Source organism: Parasteatoda tepidariorum, chromosome 7, assembly GCF_043381705.1.
Source record: "Parasteatoda tepidariorum isolate YZ-2023 chromosome 7, CAS_Ptep_4.0, whole genome shotgun sequence".
In the NCBI taxonomy this organism is placed as follows: Eukaryota; Metazoa; Arthropoda; class Arachnida; order Araneae; family Theridiidae; genus Parasteatoda; species Parasteatoda tepidariorum.
Genome location: NC_092210.1, coordinates 90,512,234 through 90,533,456, shown reverse-complemented (window position 1 = coordinate 90,533,456; position 21,223 = coordinate 90,512,234). Strand labels below are relative to the sequence as shown.

Below are 21,223 nucleotides of genomic sequence, written 5' to 3'. Positions count from 1 at the left end.
ATTGTGGATATTTTCCCAAGATAAAAAAACTGTTCCAACCAACTACTAGTGATACTAGAAATTAAGGACTTTTAAGGACCGTGAATCAAAATTAAGTACTTTTAAGGGCCCTTAATTTTCAAAATAAAAACTAAGCAGTTTTTAAGGACCGTGGGAACCCTGGACAAGCACACATTATATTTTCTAGCAAGAAAGTGGTTTGGAGAACAAAGGAAATGAAAAGTGAACAATTAATTCATCAATAAAAATATTTGAATTTTGAACATTCTTCTAGTTTAAAAGAAAAAAAAACATTCAAATACTAACTTTCTTTATACTAAGGTAAATTTTCTTCTGAAATGCTAACAGCCGAGCTTTAGGAGTAGATTCATGATGAGATGATAATAATGACCAGACACTGTCATGCAATGCTGATACCATATACTGGAAAAAAAAATTTACAAGTGAAAGAAAACTACATCAATATTTATAAGATTTTAAATCTAATATACAAAGCAAGACAGATATAATATAAATTACTAAATAATAAAAAAAATTGCCGTCAGTTTTGTTTGTTTGTTTGTTCTGTTTTGCATTATTTACATTTACATCACATATACCAAACAGATTCTACAACAATGTTACATATTTCAATTTCAGGCAACAGCACTCCTTAAACCTAATCTTAGAAGATAATCAAAATGTACCATTTGTCCAGTTATGATCATAAACTACTTACGGGTGTAATTTATGCTCAAAACTTGAGCGGTAACCTTCATTGGTGGAAGTTCATGAAAAGAAAAAACCAGGCGTGGAAATTATTTTTAAGGATTTTACTTACATATTATTGCTTATTGATTCAGTAAAAGTGGATTGGGCTATGAGCTATGCTAAAATTATTTTTAATACCATAAAATTAAATTTGTTGGGATCAGTTAACTAGTTGCTACTGATTATTTTTTATACACTTTTACACTACTCAGTTTCAAAAAGACACGATATGAGTAGACTTGTGCATTAGCAAAATATAATTTTTCTTTAGGCATGCAGATGATCACTACACAACAGATTCCCGAGCAATGCTTCCAACTTACAAGATGACAACACTGCAGCCTCATCACATTCTAGTTCTATAAATCTTTTCCCTGATAAAAAAAACATTTCAAGATTCCTATAGACTGTAATGGTGACAAAAAGAATAGTGGCATATGAGCACTTAGGATCATTTCAGGAATAGAATAAATAATAAACCTTCTTAAATCCATAAAAAATATTATTTTCANTTTTTTTTTTTTTTTTTTTTTTTTTTTTTTTTTAAGTTCAAAATGTACAGAAAACATGGAAAAAATAGAACAATGAAAAATGGGAAAAAGAAAAATAATAATAATGAAAATAATAAAAATCCAGGAGAAAAAAAATCTGAAAAAAGGGGGAAAATTAATAAAAAGCTGTAAATAATCTTTTCATCAGCTCACGCGATTATATCCACAGAAAGGAGTACTTTCTAATATTGTATCAATATAGCCAAAGAAAATCTATCAATACAATAGTGTGAGAAGCAATTAAAAGAAAAATTTACAAAAAATTACAACAAATGAAATAGAACACATTAAGTAAAAATATCACGCAAAATCAGAAAATAAAATAAAAAACAGAATAAAACATAAAACAAAATCTATAAAGCAAATAGCGAATTCAATTGAACTTACATGAATGGGAATTTTTTCAAGAATGATTTAAAATATTTTTACAACAAGATTGCCAGATTACAAAATATGAAAACAGAAGCTCAAATTGAGGTAAAAGCATAAATAGAGGTTTTTTTTTATCGTGGATTCTTACTGCAGTACTGAAGTGCGTTTGATTTGTTAGTTATTAAGGATGGGCCCGAAAATAGATATGCACAAGGTAATATTATACTGGATAATTTAAAGAAGTTAACAATTAATAATTTGAGAAAATTAACTTCTATTTAAGAAAAAAATAAAATAGGAAAGAGAAAAAAACATGAATTGCCATTTTTGCAAATAATTTTTGTCGTGGATTTGCCCGAAAAGGATTTGCACATGGTAAAAATTATATAAACTAACAAAGAAGTCTTTTAGTAAATTTATTTACAATAATATACAATTAACTAAATGATTTAACATAGAATTTAATTACTTTAGTTGTTGTCCATTGTTTTTTTAATCAGTTTTGAAAGAGTTTTTCTATTTGTTTTTTGGATAAACAAACATTACTACATATTCATTCAATTCTATTCATTTGATTAAAAATGGTATTTAAATAGATGTTCTAAGAATTCTAAGTAATTAATTTATTTACATTAAAGTTAAAATCATTTCTTTTATCTTACAAATCCACAAAGAAGATATTTTCTTCCTTTATAATACCAAAATCCAAAAAATTGAAATTAATATTATCATCATTATTACAAAGCAAAATTAATTCCTCGGGGTAAATGTTGTTTAATAAAATAGAATTATCTTGAAAATTATAGATAATTAAATCATCAATAAATCTAAAAACAAATTTAATATTAAGAGTATAATTTTTTTACTAATAGTGCAAAAATAAGTTAGATAAGAGAGATGAAAAATTAGATCCTTGTGGTATTCCATCAATTTAAAGAAAAATATCTTTTTCATCGCAAAGATAATTATTAAAAATACAAAAATTAATTAGAATTTCCCAATAAACAAAATCATGACTAAGGATATTTTTAAAATCATAGTAAAAATTCAAAAGTACATCTTTTAGTTTAGAAAGGGGAATGCTATTGAAAAGATCCTGGAAATCAAAAGTCACAATAGAATTAATTTTAATATGTTTAATAAATTCTAAAATCGGTTGATTGTTAGTGATAATCCAAGAAAAACCTTCTTTAATAATATTGTTAATAATTTTATTTAAGTAGTTAGAGAAAATGGTGCCAGATTTAGTTAGGTAAGTATTAGTGACATGTGATTGTTCTAACTTTTATAGGAATTTTATGAAATTTAGGACTGATAATTAAGTAAGGAAATTGTATATAGCTAATTTTAATTTTTAATCTCTTATCTAAAGCCAAAAATTTTTACTATTTTTTAACTCCATATTTAAAAGTGCAATAAAGAATTTTTTACAGAAGATTGGATAGTTATTGTTCGCTTTGTCTATGGGGAAACTATAAAATGTTTTTGTAGTTGCTTTATTTATTGAACAATTTTAAAAAATTTGTTGAATTGTTACAGTTATTTAAATTATCCTTATTATTAAAAACAAAGTTTTTAAAGTAATAATAAACAACCTATTTCCATTCTGTTAACATACTTAAAGGTAAAGAGAATCTATTTGATATCTTTCAACAAAAACTATTGAGATCATTAAGAAAGTATTTTAGAAATTTATTAATTGATATTTGGTAAATGGATCTAAATTTTGTGCCTTTTATCATTAAATTCCTAAGTTCTCTATAATATTAAAATTATCAGTAATAATATGTTTATGTTTATCAATAAAATTTTAATCTTTTTCGTCTTCACAATGACATTCATAATCGGATATATAACTTTTCCCAAAATTTTTGATAACATCAATATAATTAATATAGTTCTACCAAGAGATTCATTATATTTAAAGCTTTTAATTATGTGAAATTCTTTTAATGGAAATAAATTTTCAAAAATATTATGAAATTTGATCTTATTGAAAATAGGATTTTGAAAGCTAACAAAATATTATTTATCTAAATTTTTTTTTATTTGGGGAAATTTTACTCATTTTAGCTTTTACAAGTTCAAAACAAAGTAATGTAAATTAATAAAAGAAAAGTTAATAATAAGATCTTGAAGCTTATATAAATCATTATTCTTAAGGGGGAAAATAAAATCTTCAATTGGTTTAATATTATAATGTTTATTAAAATCTTTTTCCATTTTAGAAATGAAATTTATATTTAATTGGTCACTATTAAGAGAGTTTCTATTACTTTTTGATCCCCGTTTACCTCGATTTGTATGCTTATCTTTTATATAAAAAAGTGAGTTGGTGAATTGGTTTAATAAAGTGAATTGGTTTAATATTATAATGTTTATTAAAATCTTCCATTTAAGAAATGAAATTTATATTTAATTTGTCACTATTAAGAGAGTTTCCATTACTTCTTGATCCCCGTTTACCTCGATTTGTACGCTTATCTTTTATATAAAAAAGTGAATAAGTTGAGGAGTTATTAAAGTTAATCTGTGTATGTTGGAAGGTATCGTTTAGCCCATACAGCAAAATTGTTTTGTATAAAAGTCTGTAGTAATTTTCTTTTTGTAGTCTTAAATCTAAATCTTCTACTATATCTAAAATATTAATTTTGACACTGTTAAAATTATGTTCTCTATAATGATTCAATTCCAGATTATTGATAATTTTATTACTGTTTACTGTTATCAAAACGGTGTTGATTAATTCAAATATTAATAGAGTTATTGGTTTGTCCAACATATTTCATATTATAAAAACCACAGGTTTACATATAAATAAAATTTTTACTTTTACAAAAAGAATTGGAGCTATCATTATTAAGAATGGTATGTTTATGGTCAATATTAGGGCAAGTTTTGCACCTTTTAACACCACACGCTTTATAAGACAGTAAAATTTCAGACATTGAATGTCATACCTGCCAACATTGGAGAAATAAAAGAACAGATTTTACTAATGACATATTTTAGGCTACAAATAAAGTTTTGATACATCACACATAATCAAGTAACTCAAAAAGAGAAAGATATAAAATTTGAAATATTAAAAGCAGTTACTGTTAGTTGAAGTAAAAAATTTGTATATAATTCGTAATCTCAAAATAATATTTTTTTAAAGCAATATTTATAATTACTTAAAATATAAACACTCAACATACTGCCTGGCAATAGCACCATTTGTTGAGGAAGAAGAGAAGTATTTTTGCCATCAATTATTTTATAGGCAAAAAGTTATTTTAAAAATTTCTTCAACAAATACGGAGAAATTTGAGAATGTACAGGTAAACAGGAGATAGTTATAAAATACAGGATTCTTCATTAAAAAACAGGAGACTTGGCAGGCATGGAATGTAATTCAAAAAATTTTTATCTTCCAGAGTAGCAAGATGTCTATCCGAATTTCCCCTCTGAATTAGGCTCTTTGTACCGGGTACAACATGAAGAATAATTTAAATAGTGAAAAAAATTTTTTTTTAACATTAAACATATTTTTTACCAGGCACAAAATTGTTATAACTGTTTAAACACATAAAAATAGGCTCATAGAACAACGCCCTAAACACACACAACGTCCCAAGCACACGAAATTAGAAAAAAGAATTAATAAATGGAAGCAAAAGGAAAATAAAAGTAAGTTAATAGTAGATAACATTAAGAGCTAATCTGCATTAAATATAATCACTAAAACATAGCATAATAAATAAATCTAAAAAGGACAACAAAAAAAACGTATTAAAAAATAAAACTTGTTTTTCTTAATTTTTTTTTTTTTTTTGTCCTTTTTGTATTTATTTATTATGCTATATTATATAGACATATATACACATGCAGAGCATTAATGAAATAACAACAAAATCTACATGCCTGTATCAGGTTTGATCATGTGTCAGTGCCATTGTCATACAAATCAGCAACATAAGTAGGGAAAACTGCACAGTGCCAGTATAAGAAACTGTAGTCAGAAGCATCCTCTTTAACCTGAAATAAAATAAATTAAATTTAGTAGAAATATTTTTAATTAGCAAAAATAAGTCTTAAAAAGCTGACAAAAAATAACTTGAAAAGCATAAGCTACAAAAAATGCTTATGACTTCCACTAATACTAATTACTTATAAAAGTAAGAAGAGTTTTAAAACTTATTAATTTTTGCTAATAAAACTGATGGGCTCAACATGCATGGTAGCTAAGCCCTTCAATTAAGTCATTTATAAAATTTAACAAATAATTTTAAACATAATTTACCCTTAAAACATTAGATTTTCAAGTAGTTAAAAAAAAGATACTTTTTCTAAATGCATAAAAAAAACTTGGATAGACATACCATAATTTGGCAGAGCATACCATGGCATTTATGATTTATAAACATTAAACTTCGGTATGCACTGCGTACCTAATGGGGCAGCCTGTACAGTATTTTTTTTTTTTTTAAACTACTTGAGCTAGAAAATTCAATTTTGTTCAATTGATTCTCCAAAATTTCATTATTTTTCTTCATCTCTTTATCTTTTGCAGCAATCTATTTTTATATTTTATGATCAATAATAATTAAAAGAATTAACAATGGATGTGTAAAACAGTTTGCAAGAATGTATCAATAGTGCAACATACGTTCTACCCGTCACACAAAAAAGTCGTCGGTGAATTCCCTCTCACAATCACTCTGCTAATAGTCTCTTATAAAGCGCAACGGAGGTATGATTCCACCTTTTTTCTGCTGCAGGTGTGAAGAAAAAAAGTGAAAGAAAAATATCCAATCAAATGAGTTGGGTGAAATGGTTAAATCTTAAAGGTCAAGTTTTTTTTCCCACTTTCAGCTGAAGATCAACTTTATTATTAAAAGAAATAACACATTCACGATCATTTAATGCTTTAATTTTGTGCAATTATTCATCTATTTTTAAAACTATTTTTTTAAAAGTTTTTAACTGTTATCATTTGATAGGTTAAAATTTTAGAAATTTAAAATTAGTAGTAAAAAAAAGGGATGCTTTCATGATTGTTTTATAGTACAATTTAAGTCAAACAAGACTTATTTTACTTTATCGAATCATTTGATTTAATAATATTCAGGTATTTCAAACCAGATTATTACATTAATTGCGATAAAGCGACGTGAGCAGCAATTTATTGTATTTTGATAACTCATTTTAATTATATTTGGGTTCTTAATCACTTGGCTTACATAAAATTAGAGTATTTTAAATTGACATTTATTAACGTAATACATTTGTGATTGGGATCAATTTAAATTGTAAACAATTGTACCTGGTACAATTTTGCATACATTTGAAAAGTTGTGATGAAAATTATCAAATTACATAATTTCCAGTCTTAAGTAAGAATGCATATATTAATTTATTGTAGATTTAGTAATTATTTTAATGATTTTTAAAAGTCTAATAATTTATTTTGCTTATAACTTTTTATTTGAAACAATTGCGTTAATTTAACGATCAATTGTAATACAATTTTGTGTGGCGTATCAGACGGTCTGGCCTTTCTGATGAAAAAACGGTTCCTTTATAGTCAAATTTTACACATATACCAGGTGCAGGGTATATACCAGGGCAGTGTATCTCCGCAAAATACTGGTATTTTTATTTTATAAAATACTAATCATATACCGAATATACATTACAAATCATAAAATATACAAGGGGTGAATAAATAAGTTTTACATTAAATACATGCATATAAAAACATTCCAATCATGTCTAAATGCAATAAGAATTATTATAGTATGCAGCATAAAAAATTTATATTAACTTTTCTTTTAAATCACACAACAAATCAAGTTTTTTTCACCACATTGAAAAAATTGGCCATTTCATCATCTTTAAATAAGCTTAAAATAAATGTATACAAAACAATAAGTAAATTCATTTGTAGCATGATACTAGGCAAACATTAATGAAATTTAAAATAAGTATTAAATAGCTTTCTTTATGTTACAATGTTAATTCGGATAGAAAAATATAAATAAAGATGCTAACTACCTAGCAAGATTTAGCTCTATAATTTGTGCAATTTAAATTCTTGTTCAACATACTATTAAAAATATTTTTTGATAAGTTTAATTTCAAGTAAAAGGTTAAATTTATTATTTATTTTAGCAATCAATATTTTAATAAGGAGAAAAAATTATAATACGTTAACCAATGTACCTTTTATGCTAAAATTAAATTTTTAAAAGTCAAAAATATGGTAGCATACAACTACATTTTTAAAAAATAAAATATAGTAGCACACTATTTTTCACTTTAAAACAAATAGCTTTTAAAAACAGACATTCTAATTTCCAAACCAAAATAGAATAATAAAGATATAGAATAGCCAATTGAAAAAATATCAACTGCCATTTATTTTGTCTTAAATATAGATACATATTCTGTTTCAACTTTTTTAGAAATAATCTATTTCGTAAATTACATTGCATAGGAACAGTAATCATTAAAATAAATTGTATTGATTTTATTGTATCATTAAATTAAACTTATTTTACCATGAGAATTTTTATGAGAATACTTTTTTTTTCCAATGAGCTGCACAATCAGTCTTGCCGATGAGCAGACCTAGTGCGTTCTCCAGAAGTGGTTTCCACTCTTTCAAGATCACCACAATTGGTGAGATACCGTTTTCCATGTTAATTTGGACGTCTAGTTTCTGCCACACTAGATGGCAGCACCAAGACTCTATTTGGATGCTAAAGTGCAGTAGGAATTTAATTTTGCCGGGAATTTTATGAGAATACTATTCTGAATATTAGTGTACACATTCCCATCATTACAAAATTTTCATTTCAAAATATAAAAAGATTTCTTTTTTATTTCACATATTTTGCCAATATAACTTTTGAATTTATAAAGTAGGAAGACAATTAATCAATATATTAACAATATATAGCATTACTTATCAAAAGTAATGTAATTTTATTAGCCAGAAAGAGTATATATGCAATAATATATTAAAACATACTGATGGTAATGCAACATTTGAACTATGTTCAAAATACTTTTAGAGGAATGGGTGTCACAAGATATATTCTTTTTTTTTCTTCTGTGTGTTAACATTGTGTTCAAAAACTATTAATATCAGAAATGCATGCTCTTTGAAACTTTTGACCATATAAAAACATTTTAATTTTAAAAAAATGCAATTTTCAACTAGACTCTTAGTGCACCAACTACTAATTTTGTGAAAGATATCAGTGTTTTAATTCAAATAATATGTTAATTAAAGTCATTTGTATATTAAAATCCTGTAACTGAAAAATGCAGTTGTTATGGAATTATTCATCATTTTATGTAATTCAAATAAAATAAAACATAATAGCATGCTTTTCTTTTGACTGAAATGTGAAATAATTCTACGATTTGCACTCCTACAGACATAAGCAACCAGTCTTCTTTCTTTTGCACATTTAAACTCACACTTTATAATCAAATAAAAATAATATAAAACTTAGCAAAAGTTTTTTTTAATTCATTCTTATGCAAAGCTCTTTGCAATATTTTTTTCTTCTTTCCAATAGGCATTGTAATATTTAACACTAAATAGGGCATTGTAATATTTAATACTAAATTATTTTTAAAAGTTTTTGAATGAGTTTAAAACAATCAATTCAAAGGGATTGAAAGGGGAAGAGAACTTATTCAGCAAGATGGAACTGGACTTTACAAATGTTTTTTTTAATTATATGAAATAATTCCACTGCATAAAATGCAATCTATCATACATCGGAATAATTTTAACAAAATACATATAATATATAAACAAATATATTTATTGTCAAAAAAATACCCTTGAAAAAATTGTGAAATATTTTTAAATATTATGATCAAATTCAACAAATTACTGAATTTATAAAGGAACTCAAAACATAAATATTCATACAATTTGATACATATTTTAAGGAATTACATACCTGGACCATTAAGAGCAGATAAAACAAATGTATATAGTTGACACTCACTATACTTTTTGAAAGATACTAATCTTTTCTGTAAAAAAAAATAAGTACATTAAAAGATATCATAATTTCTAAAGCCTAAATAAAAAAGTAACTTTTAATCAGAAAATAAACATTCATGATATTTTAATGTAATTGGTTTAGCAATTTTGTGATTGACAAATATAATTAAAATAGCAAAGATACAGTAGAGTAAAACAATAACATTTTTATCATAAAAGCTAAACTAAACTCATAAGTGCAACAGCTCAAGGAGAACAAAGACCTACTGTACCCATCCTGGTTTTCTTGACATCTGGGCTCTGGGTTACAGCAGCAGATTTTACAATTGAGTTGTCAACCAAATGTGGAATCCTCAGAGTTTAATCCTCAAGCATGCTTGGCACTCATTTTATCAAGCAACTGAAGCAATGAAAGGCTTAGTTAACCTTACCTGGACTGAAAATAGAACCCAGGACTTTTGACGTGCTACCACTAAGCCATTGGGCATGGGCATCTACTATAAAAGCCACATTATTATAATTTAGTTTTTTTTAAGACTATAATTGAAAGAAAAACCAGAACGACAATTTAAAGCTGAGCTCCTCAAAATGTTGAATTGAGTGAATATAATATAAAATACTATAATACTAAATATTGAAAAGTCATTTTTTTTAGTAGATATAGCCCCAGAAGCAGAAAGTGCCTAAAACTGTGACCTACGCCACAGAACAAACGAAGTCCTGCAGAACAATTTTAATCTTGAATACTTTTGTAACCATTTTTATCAAGAAAGCTTCTAAAGCAAGTCATAAAAGAGTTAAATTCCGAGATTTCAAATTTCATAAAGTTTATTAATTTTTATATTTTCTATTCCCATTTCAGAAGCAATTTGTGAATCGTGGGTATCCACAATTGACAGAATTGTTTCTAAAAGATCAAATGCTTTCGATGGAGATGAAGAAGTTGTTGGAACAACAGACCAGCGAATGTTTGTGTTTGCAAATGGTGCACCATCTGGGCACTTGTCTCTTCGAAAGATTTTTAAGGCAGACCTTATTTTAATGTTCGGACCTTCATATCATAGGCATTTTATTAATAATTCATCATCATCATTAACAAAATTTTTGACTTCAAAAGGGACTGAAAAACTAACAAATCAAGAATGTTTGCCTTGGTTTAAAAATTGATTCAGTGTATCTGTGTATGATCCCTTATTTTAATAATTGAAAATATAGTATTTTAACGTAAAGTTGACTTTTTTTCGCTGTGAAATGCTTGCAGAACATTTGTATAAATTAATAAATTCTGTTGCAGAACATTTGAAAATATTCTGCTTTTGGAGATATAGCTGCATTGAGAAATACAAATGGCAAAACATTCTGAATTGAAGTACATTTATCAAACTTACTAATAAATGAACAAACTTGATTTAATGATAAAAACTTTAAAATTTATTGAATTAAACTTAAAACTTATTTCATTTTTATCACTATAATTTTGATTAAGTTGATAATTGAAAATTTCAAGCATAAAAAAATCCTAAAAAATTTATATTCTTTTTGAAGATCTAATAAATTTAAAAGAATTAAAACAATTTAAATTGATACAGCATTGAAACCCTCTTTTTGAAAATAAACGATTAAATTACGCATTATTAAGAATTAGACTGCATTATTAAGAATTCGAGTACAACAGCTGATGGCGAATTGAAGCCTACCCAGTTTCAGATTGATAGATACCAGCTTGTCTGGGATGTAAAGACGACTGGTATAGTAATGCTGACCACATTGCTGCTATCATGCTATTGGTTACAAAATTGTGAAGTCTTAATCTCCACGACCCCTTTGGCCCATAATGGGTTGTTGTGAAAATGTTTTACTTTGTAGTCATGGAGAGTAAATTAGGTTGCTTCTATATCAGTGTGTTGGAAATAAAAATATATTCTACTTTTATTATAGGTTATTCAGGTATGAATACCAACAAATTAAGATTAGTTGACTCAGTTATTTTTGAAAATATATGAATAGATATATTCTACAAACATGTGTCACTTAAAAATAATCTAATTATATTATAATGAAAATTTTAGATAATTATTAGATGAAAATCTTATACAAGTTTTGCATAAATTAATTTAATTTTTACTTGAAACTATCAAGATAATATCACATCATGGTTTTCATTTAGCTATATATAAAATATAAAAACCAAATTTTCAGTAGAGTTAGTTTTTTTTAATTAAGATTTACAAAACTTAAAATAGTTCATACCTTCCCCATGATAATCAAAGTAAGGTGTTCTAAATGTTTTACTCCCCTCCCAATATGAGTAATTGATTCATTAATAACAACTGAATGACAGTGGAATATTTTTTCAATTCCTTATAATTGAAAAAAATATTTGTTTTCATTGGAAATTTTTTTAAAAAAGCAGCTTTAATGGCAATTAATAAACAGAAAATAAAAAATGGATTTCTTAATATTGAGTAGAATTAACAACTTAAAATAGACATATAATTAAAAATCCATATGGAGCTTGCTTGAGTATGCAAATTATACAAATTTATGCCTACATGCTATATATCATACAACTAGATTACACAACAAAAAACAGACTATGTGAACTGATCAGCTCTTTCACAGCAAAACAAAGAACGTGAATATATATAACTATAAATTATTAGATATAATATAAACAAGTGGTTTTGCAGTAATATGGCTTCCTTCAAATTGACTAGAAAAATTTACGGTTTCCAAACTTTTTTTAAAAAAGAAATGTTAAAAACGTTAAATATGCAACACTTATTAATTAATGCTTATGCATACTGCTCTGTTTTTTACAGGACAAATCAAAAAAGAAACTTTGTAATTTTTTCAAAAGCAATTTATAAACCACAGCTGTCATTATTGTCTCTGAAAAGGACAAGACATTTAACCATGTCAGTTGTACTCTATTATAGGTGGTTTTAAAAATTAGAGAAATTAACAATTCCAGGAAAAGTCATAATAATGAATAGCGTCTAAAAATATAAACAATCAATTGAAAAAATCATAGAATATTGAACTGATAGCCAACTTATTAAACATTGGCCCAAAGTTGACACCAGAATTGACTGATATACAAGTTTTATAGATGTAATGTTATAAAATTAGTTTTCTTAAAATACATGCAAAATTTATCTATTTTGTTTCTTTTATCAAATAGGACCATTCTTTGTCCACATTTTATGATTTTTTACTGAATTAAAATGAGCATCACCTATTGCAAATTTCATTTGGTGTGATTAAGATGGAGAGTGAGAGTTTTTAATAATAAGAAGAGTATTAAAATATTAAGTATATAAGTGAAGTAAATATTGCACAGATTTCACACTAGCTTAAAACTTACTTAATAATTAAGATATTTTTGTTTAAAATCGAGACCTTAATAATTTGACTTAGATGATCTTGTCATGTGTAACTATACTACTGAGTCTTAATGTATTATATTAGTCAGAATCTTGACATTATACAGAATCTGATAAAGTATTAATAAAGTAAATTCACAATGAAAACCAAATTTTCTATAGAAAATATATTTTTTAATTTAGCCATCAGGTATAAAATTCCATAGGACTAAAGTTAAACTTTCAGAAATGATGAAAAAACTCTTTACAAACATAATTTGCATAATCAATATCTAAATCATAATATTTAATTACAGTCAAAGGAATAATTAGTTAATAGTCATTTCAATAAGAAATAAATTACCAAACAAAACTTTTGGTAAGATCAACTAAAGAGCCAGATAATAATGCCATCAGTGAATTGTTAAAAGATTAAAAACTAATCTTCAGTTTTCTGTTAACTATTGGGCTGATTATAACCATCTCTATGATAATGGAAGAAAATCTGAAGAAAATATTATACCCACAGCAAAACCACACACACACATCATCCGTTTAAAAGCAGCTCCAACTTTACTTTTCCTTGAAAGCTTTTCTTTACTGGATATAGATTCCACAGCGAAATTGTCTGGAAAAAATTAGTACATTAATATGGCTTCAATCTTTCAAAGAATTTTGTTTTAAGTTAGCAAAAAAATACAATATAAAAAGAAATTATTACCAGAGAGGAGGTACAATGACAAAAAAATTTCTCATATGCCCATTTTTTGGGACCTCATAAAGCAGGACCAAATATATTAGCAGGACCAGAAAATATACAGAAATTATTATGTAGTAACATAATTTATAAAAATGCCTTATTAAAGTTGAGTTTATTCAATGAAACTTAAACGCTAACCTTGAAATACTAAGTACCTTCTGAGAAGTTTTTTGAGAGGTTGTTAATGACTGAATCAAATTTTGATACAGCTGATATTGCATATTCAGAAAAATTTTCTTCTTTACACAAGTCAAAAAATTCAACTAACTCATCTCATCAAGATTAAATGAAGCAATTTTATGAGGAATACATTTTCATACATACTACAAAAATTATTATTAATAGTTATTGAATTTATTTGCAAATATCAGAAAACCATTTTAACTAAATTGAAAAGAAAGATTATTACTTATTGAACAAAATATTGTCAACATACTGTTAAAAAAAGAAATTTATAAATGAATTGGTGGACAGCATAGATTACCTCCTGTATCAGCTTGTTGAACCACAGGAAATGCAGCACTAAAAGGTACTTCAGTGACAAAATTTGGAGCCATTGCTTGAGGCTGAACTGCTGAAAAATCTGAATTGTTAAAAAAAAAAAAAAAATAGATTAAGATAGATTACAGATTAAAATAGATATTAGTATGTGTATATAGCTAATTTTAAAATACCAGTTTATAAAATGGACAGAATCAACCTTTTCTGATTCGGTCAACCATTAACAAAAGTTCGAGAACAGTTTTGACCCCTGTGGCAGACTTTTTCCGAGCTATCTGCGACAATTCTCTCTAATACTAATACCTTTCTGAAAGATATTTTTAATAGTAGCAAATACATACGAAATTAATTTAAAGTAATAGAAGTTCTTTCTGTTAACAAAAATAAAAAAATATAAAAAAAAATCCTTCATATATAGCATAGAACAGTATATATAGTTTTTTAATTATAAATCTAAGAATTTTTGTTTTAAATTATAAAAGAATACATGTTTAATATTTTTGGCTATATTCTCCTGTTCTACAAAATACTTGCGAAGTTAATCTTTTTAAAATTTTTGCTATTAGGAAATTACTTCTTTATAATATCCATCTGAAATTCTAGCTAAAGCCAGTCATTGCAGAATTTTTTTATTCTCAAAAAAAAGTAGAAAAAAATCACGAGCCACTTTTTTCTCCTCCGATCTGCGATAAAGACATTTTTTTAATACAATTCTGCAGAAAGGAAAAAAAAATTTTCATTTTCTGCGACTTTTAAGTTATTTTAGTTAAAATCCTAGACATTTCTCGAATTTTTCCAGATTGATAAAATTCTCTGACTTTTTCCTGCTCTTTGGCTGCTCTATATACACAAATGGTAATTTTTGACATAATCACAATAAAGATGAAAGTATTTGAAGAAAAATCTAGGCGGCTTAAAAACAATCGTTGCCAATGCAACGTTTTCTGACGTTGGAGTTTGTTATTTGGGTTTCAAATATTGGATGTAGAGATTATGGTACTGGAAACTACAATCAAGTTTGTTAGTAAGAATGGGCAATAACATATACACCTCTGCTTATACTTGGTAGTCTATACGGAGCAATATTTTTGACAAGAGATAAAATTAAATTATTCAAACTTATTTCAGAGCTTCCAACATAAAAGTGAAAAAATCCAGTAAATTTCAGAACTCAACCGAAATTTTACACAAAAAAAGCACACTATTTCCATACCATAGAATATGACAGAAATGTTAGGAATTCTTTAAAAATTTATAAAACAAAAATAAATACAATACTGAAAAAAAAAAGAAATTAAAATTTGGATTATTTGATAAACTCTGCACTTGCAAACAATTAATTCCTTCAACTGATAAACCAGATATTAAAAAAAATCCATAATTGCAGTGTTAGGTAGGCAGTTTATTTACGTCACACTAGAGCTGCACAATGGGCTATTGGCGACGGCTTGGGAAATACCCCTAATGATGATTCAAAGACATGCCATCGCAATTTCGATCCTCTGCAGAAGGGATGGCTCCCCAGTTTTCATTGCCCGACGACCTGCGGGAGAAATAAAGAACTTAGGGGTAGAACAGTTTATGAAGACTGATACCGTACATACTCGACACAATGGGCTATTGGCGACGGCCTGGGAAACATCCCTAAAGATGATTCAAAGACATGTCATCGCAATTTCGATCCTCTACAGAAGGGATGGCTCCCCTATTTTTGTAGTCCGACGACCTACGCATGAAATAAAGAACTTAGGAGTAGAACAGTTTATGAGGACTGATACCGTACATCCTCGGCACAATGGGCTATTGGCGACGGCCTGGGAAACATCCCTAATGATAATTCAAAGACATGCCATCGCAATTTCGATTCTCTGCAGAAGGCATGGCTCCCCTGTTTTTGTAGTTCAACGACCTGCGCATGAAATAAAGAACTTAGGAGTAGAACAGTTTATGAGTACTGATACCGCACACCCTTGGTCCCTACGCAGGCCAATCAAAGTGGTCACCCACCCGCTTACTGAAAGTAGTCAGTTATTCCAGAATTTAGTGTTCTAATGAGAACCACGTTTTATGATCAATCCACTACGTGGACAAGACAAAACTTAAAGAATGTACAATGGAATCATAATTATAGTCGTTATTTTGCAACACAGATATGTTAAATGTATATGTAGACAAAGTTAGGATATTTGAATAGGAGAAAAAGACTTTGTTCAAATACATTTCAACGGATGAATTAAAAGCACATAAGAAAAATAACATTATACCTTCTTGTGGGTAAGGGACAGCCTGTATGAAACCTCCACCTAAAACTGGTTGATTCAGAGACATCAAATCAGATGAGGGCTTTTCTGAGTTCATTATTTCTTTTGGCTTTGCAGAGGGACTCACATATACAGGAAGTGGTATGAGGCTGGGAACTTTGGGGATAGCATCGGGAGTCTGTTTGGCTAGTTCTTTCAACCTCTGCTCCTGGGGAATAGGTTTTTCAAAATTAATACATTCCAACATCAACGTATGAATCTATTCAATTTCATCATAGTACAGTCAAACCCCGATAGTGAACCTTCAAGGAACCAAAATTTCCGTTCACTATAACCGGGACTTCACTATATCCGTTCCACAATTTTAACTCATGGTTCCTAACTCCCTCCTTTTATAACGCATTATTCAAATAAATGACCCATAAAATGAAATAAAAAAATGACTGAAAAATAAAACGTAGTATCAAAAAATTTATTAACTTATATTTTTTTATTACCTTTCGACTTGTGTACAAAATAAATTTGTAATCTTTAGCTGATGAGCAATCTTCAACATCAGATATGGAAACACTTCCCAACTCTCCAATAATTTTTCCCTGAATTTATTATAATCCGCTTTTTAAACCTGTATCATAAAAGTAGTCTCACCAACTTTCTTAGCAAATTCATAGACTTTGCCTTGAAGCATTTGTCCAGATACTGTAAGCTTGTGGCTTCTTTGAATGCTGAACCAATTCAATAATGGTATTCAATAATAAAGCAAATAAGACAAAATACTTATTGCTACATTCTATGCTATAAATGGTTTTAAAAATCGGTATATGAATTCATTCTTAAGTAGAAATTTCAAAATTATTACAAAAAAATGAAAATAAATCAGACGAAAGTTCATAATATCCAACTTCCTCTCTTTTTTTGGTTCATTACAACCACAAAGAGTAACATTATACATGTGTAGCATGAAATTTAATTCTTTCTCGTCTACATCTTTTACTTAACTTAGATTTAATATTTGTTTATGTATTTTATTGTAACCATGATATATTTTTGTTTTCTGTACCTGGCAACTTCGATTAGTTTGTTCATGTTCCATGTGGCTCCGTCTTTGTGTTAAGTAAGAAATATAAAGTGAGAGAATTAAAATCTTTGTGAAAGTATATAGTCTGTGTCACCAGGACCCGACTTAGCCTAATTGGGGCCCGGGGCAAAAATCTCTTTGGGGGCCCCCCCTAGCGCCATATGTGCTTAGCCTTAGATGGTCGGTCAACCGTCCATTACTATGTAAAAAAAACTGAAAATAATAACATTTATATTGACCTTGAATGATAATGTTTATTTTTAAATCAACAAAATTTTAACATGTTTATTACTTACTCAGTTTTAACCAATATTTACAGAGGGATGTAACAGAGGGAGATTTTTAATCCTGTGTTTAGCAAACATGAAAATCTATTTTGTAATTTTTCATATGGAATTTTGCAATTTGTTAAGTTTGTAATTAATGTGTCACATAACTTGTAGTGACAGTTAATAATGTATTCATCGCGTGGCTCAAGGTTAACTTCATGTGCATTTCCATCATCTAACAGTCTACTTCGAGGTGTAATTTTTTTTCTTTTTGCCTCATACATACTGTTTTCTGACAAAATTTGCAACGCTTCATCTTCATATTTGTCAAATTCATTTCGAACTGACTGCACGAAATTTATTAAAGAGTCAAATAATGGCGATACTATCTCTAATTGAGCATTAGAATTTTGCAGAATTTTACTTGCTTGATGTAATCTTTGTAAAATGCTATCCCACACAACTGTATTTAGTGCATTTTCAATCTTAAGTAATTTTTTATAAAGAGCTTCATTTCTAGTGGAAGGAGTTTGGTCTTGGTCGTCTGCCAAATAACTCAAAGATTTTAAAACCGAAGCGTAGTTTTGACGCAATGCCTTAGTAGCATTTGCATCAGCACACCATCGTGTACATGAACAATTTTTTAAGGTCAGTTTTTGCTTACTTCCTTTAAAATTATCAATCACAATCTGCCATCGGTATGTTGAAACAGAAAAAAAGTTATATAATTCTTGCAGTAAAGAAAAAAAATTCACAACTCTAATACAGGATTCTACAGCATTTATTCCAACCAAATTCAAAGAATGAGCAGAACATGGTACGCATTACGCAGTAGAATTAATATTTTTAATTCTTGCTTGAACAACTGAATATTTCCCTGCCATGTTGGAGGCATTATCATAACTTTGGCCCCTGCAATTTTGTATGTCCAGACCTAAATCTTCCAAAACTTGCAATATAACATTGGTTAAACTTTCTGCATTGTGACCAAAAATTTTTATAAATTTTATAAACCTTTTAACAGGTTCATAATCAGGACCAAGATATTGCAAAATTAAAGTTAATTGGTCCATATGGGTAACATCTGGAGTAGAATCCACAATAATTGAAAAATACTTGGCATCTATAACTTCTTTAATAACAACATTCAAGACTTTTTCACCCATTAATTCAACAAATTCATTCACAATTGTTGATGATAAATAATTAACATTGCCAGTTCCTTGATTACCAGCTTTTTCGATATGCTTCGCAAGAAATGGATCAAACTGGGCTATCAATTCAAGGCAACCCAAAAAGTTCCCATTATGAGTTGAACCGAACGTTTCATTTTCCCCAAAAAAAGCCATACCTCTTGATGATAAAAATTTAACTGTTTCAACAATTCTTTGTAATACTGACCGCCAGTAATGTACTTCACTTTGATATTGCTTGATTATTGCAGAATCAATTCTTTTTTCAGTTTTAAGTCTCTGGGTAAACTTTAAAATTGATTCCCTGTGCATAAAAGAATTTTCATGCTCTGTAAGTCGAATGACAACATGCTTCCAATCATCGAAGCCAGATGTTGAAAGGCTAGTTGTTGTGTTTCCAAATAATTTGCAAACCCAGCAAAATAATTTCTTTTCTGATGCTGATAATACCAGCCATTCTCTTGCCAATTTTTCACCATTTTTTTTAATTTTAAAAAAATTAATTTTGGTTAAAAGACGTTTGCCTCCATTGAATATTTTCACAGTGTTTTTTACCAGATCCATATTTTGTGGAGGTGGCTTTCTAAGAAAATGATCGATCATATCATCAGTGATAGTGTGCCATTTAGCCGGATCATCAATCGGCACTTTTCGCTGAATGTCCTTTTCAGGTGATAAAACATTTGCGGTAAAACATTCTTGTTCTTGGTGCACTTCATAATCGGCAGCCGGATCATTGATTGGTACTTCCTGTTTGTTATTTTTGGGCACCTCATCTGCAGAAGCACACTCCTGTTCTTCGCGTTCATGGGGCTTTTTATCACCAACATCTTGCAAATTGGGTAACGGTTGCATTTGTAATGCAGGAGAGATTTCCGATTCTTCTATACGTGCAGGAAAGAATTTTAAGATGCTCCCTTTAGCCTTTTTAGCTTGAAGTTCTCGAGCCTTTTTATGTTTCCTTTCCTGGCTCCCAGACATGTAAGACCACTCCATTTTTTATTGTAGCTTTAATACAGTATAATTAAGAATTTAAGCAAAATAAATTATTCCCTATAAACTATACCATAATAATTAAGCAACTATGTGCATACGTAAGAAATAAACAACCACTTCTAATTTCCAAAACAAACACTATTTTTAAGGAAAAAGCACACCCACCCACAGAACACAAATACTATCATCAAAACCTAATTAAAATATTTTAATAAGCTTGGAGAGATACACATAAAAATGAATTAATTCTGCTTTAAATAGATATAAGAATTAAAAAAATAACAACGTGTATACCTAAAAAATGTCAGCAAAATGTTTAAGGTTCAGCTCTGCTACCCTGAAGTTATTAATCAAAAAACAAAGCAATTTTATCACCTTGTAACAAAAAATATTTAAACTATTCTGACCTATTTATAAATCTGGCATCACAGTCAATCTAATTTATTATGGGCTAAGCAAAAAAATCAAAAATTATGTATAGTATGTATCATAATAAATAAACAATATCTGTAAACAGAAACAGAACTTACTCACCACCTATAAGAATCTAAAGTTTTTTCAAATAAAGAATGACATAGTTTAGCCGAAATTTACCATAAAATTAATAGAAGCTCAACACGAAAATCGACCATTAGTACTTAAAGAAATTAAGAAAATGTAAAATGTGTTTCAAAAAGGCATCAAAATCCGATAGACTTACATTTGAAAGCGCGCTACCCGATTGATTGTAAACAAAGATCGTGAAGTCATGTGATCAGTTAAGATACGGTTGCAGTCATCACTGTGCGGTATCATTCGATATTTGGGAAGGGATCCGGAAGATTTTTATAGTCTTGCAAATGAAATTAATTAATGAGAAGAATATTTCACATTTTTTGAGAAAATACAACTGATAATTTATTGCTTTGATTTCTCAGTGCTGCATATCACATTTTGCGATATGTAAAAATACAGGCTGGAATAGCTGAATTATGTCCTAGGAAGCCATGGATTTACGAAATTTAGATTTTCTGTGCTCATACGATAGATTAATGAAGAAGCTAATTTTACACTGAACTGATATTCGGTTTAAAAAAAAAAATATTAATGAAAGTAACGTAAAATAAACTTTCT

The 21,223-nt window shown here is 28.0% G+C and overlaps 1 protein-coding gene across 12 annotated transcripts; it reads right to left on the bottom strand.

Annotated features, from left to right (window-relative positions):
* Nucleotides 1–10: 10 nt before the first annotated feature.
* Nucleotides 11–20,910, bottom strand: LOC107451816 (uncharacterized). Of its 12 annotated transcripts, none has more exons than XM_043055546.2 (7): nt 20,705–20,837; nt 16,578–16,782; nt 14,297–14,395; nt 13,576–13,680; nt 9,641–9,716; nt 5,580–5,693; nt 11–423 (listed from the first exon to the last, which is right to left on the bottom strand). In XM_043055546.2, exons 1-5 carry the CDS (start codon nt 20,705–20,707, stop codon nt 9,688–9,690), a joined length of 441 nt encoding a protein of 146 aa, XP_042911480.2. In that variant the 5' UTR covers nt 20,708–20,837; the 3' UTR covers nt 11–423; nt 5,580–5,693; nt 9,641–9,687. The 12 variants fall into 12 exon arrangements, with proteins under 12 accessions (XP_042911480.2, XP_071039051.1, XP_042911477.2 ...); XM_071182950.1 differs by having other exon boundaries at nt 13,580–13,680; nt 14,297–14,386; XM_043055543.2 differs by having other exon boundaries at nt 13,580–13,680; nt 14,297–14,383.
* Nucleotides 20,911–21,223: the final 313 nt, after the last annotated feature.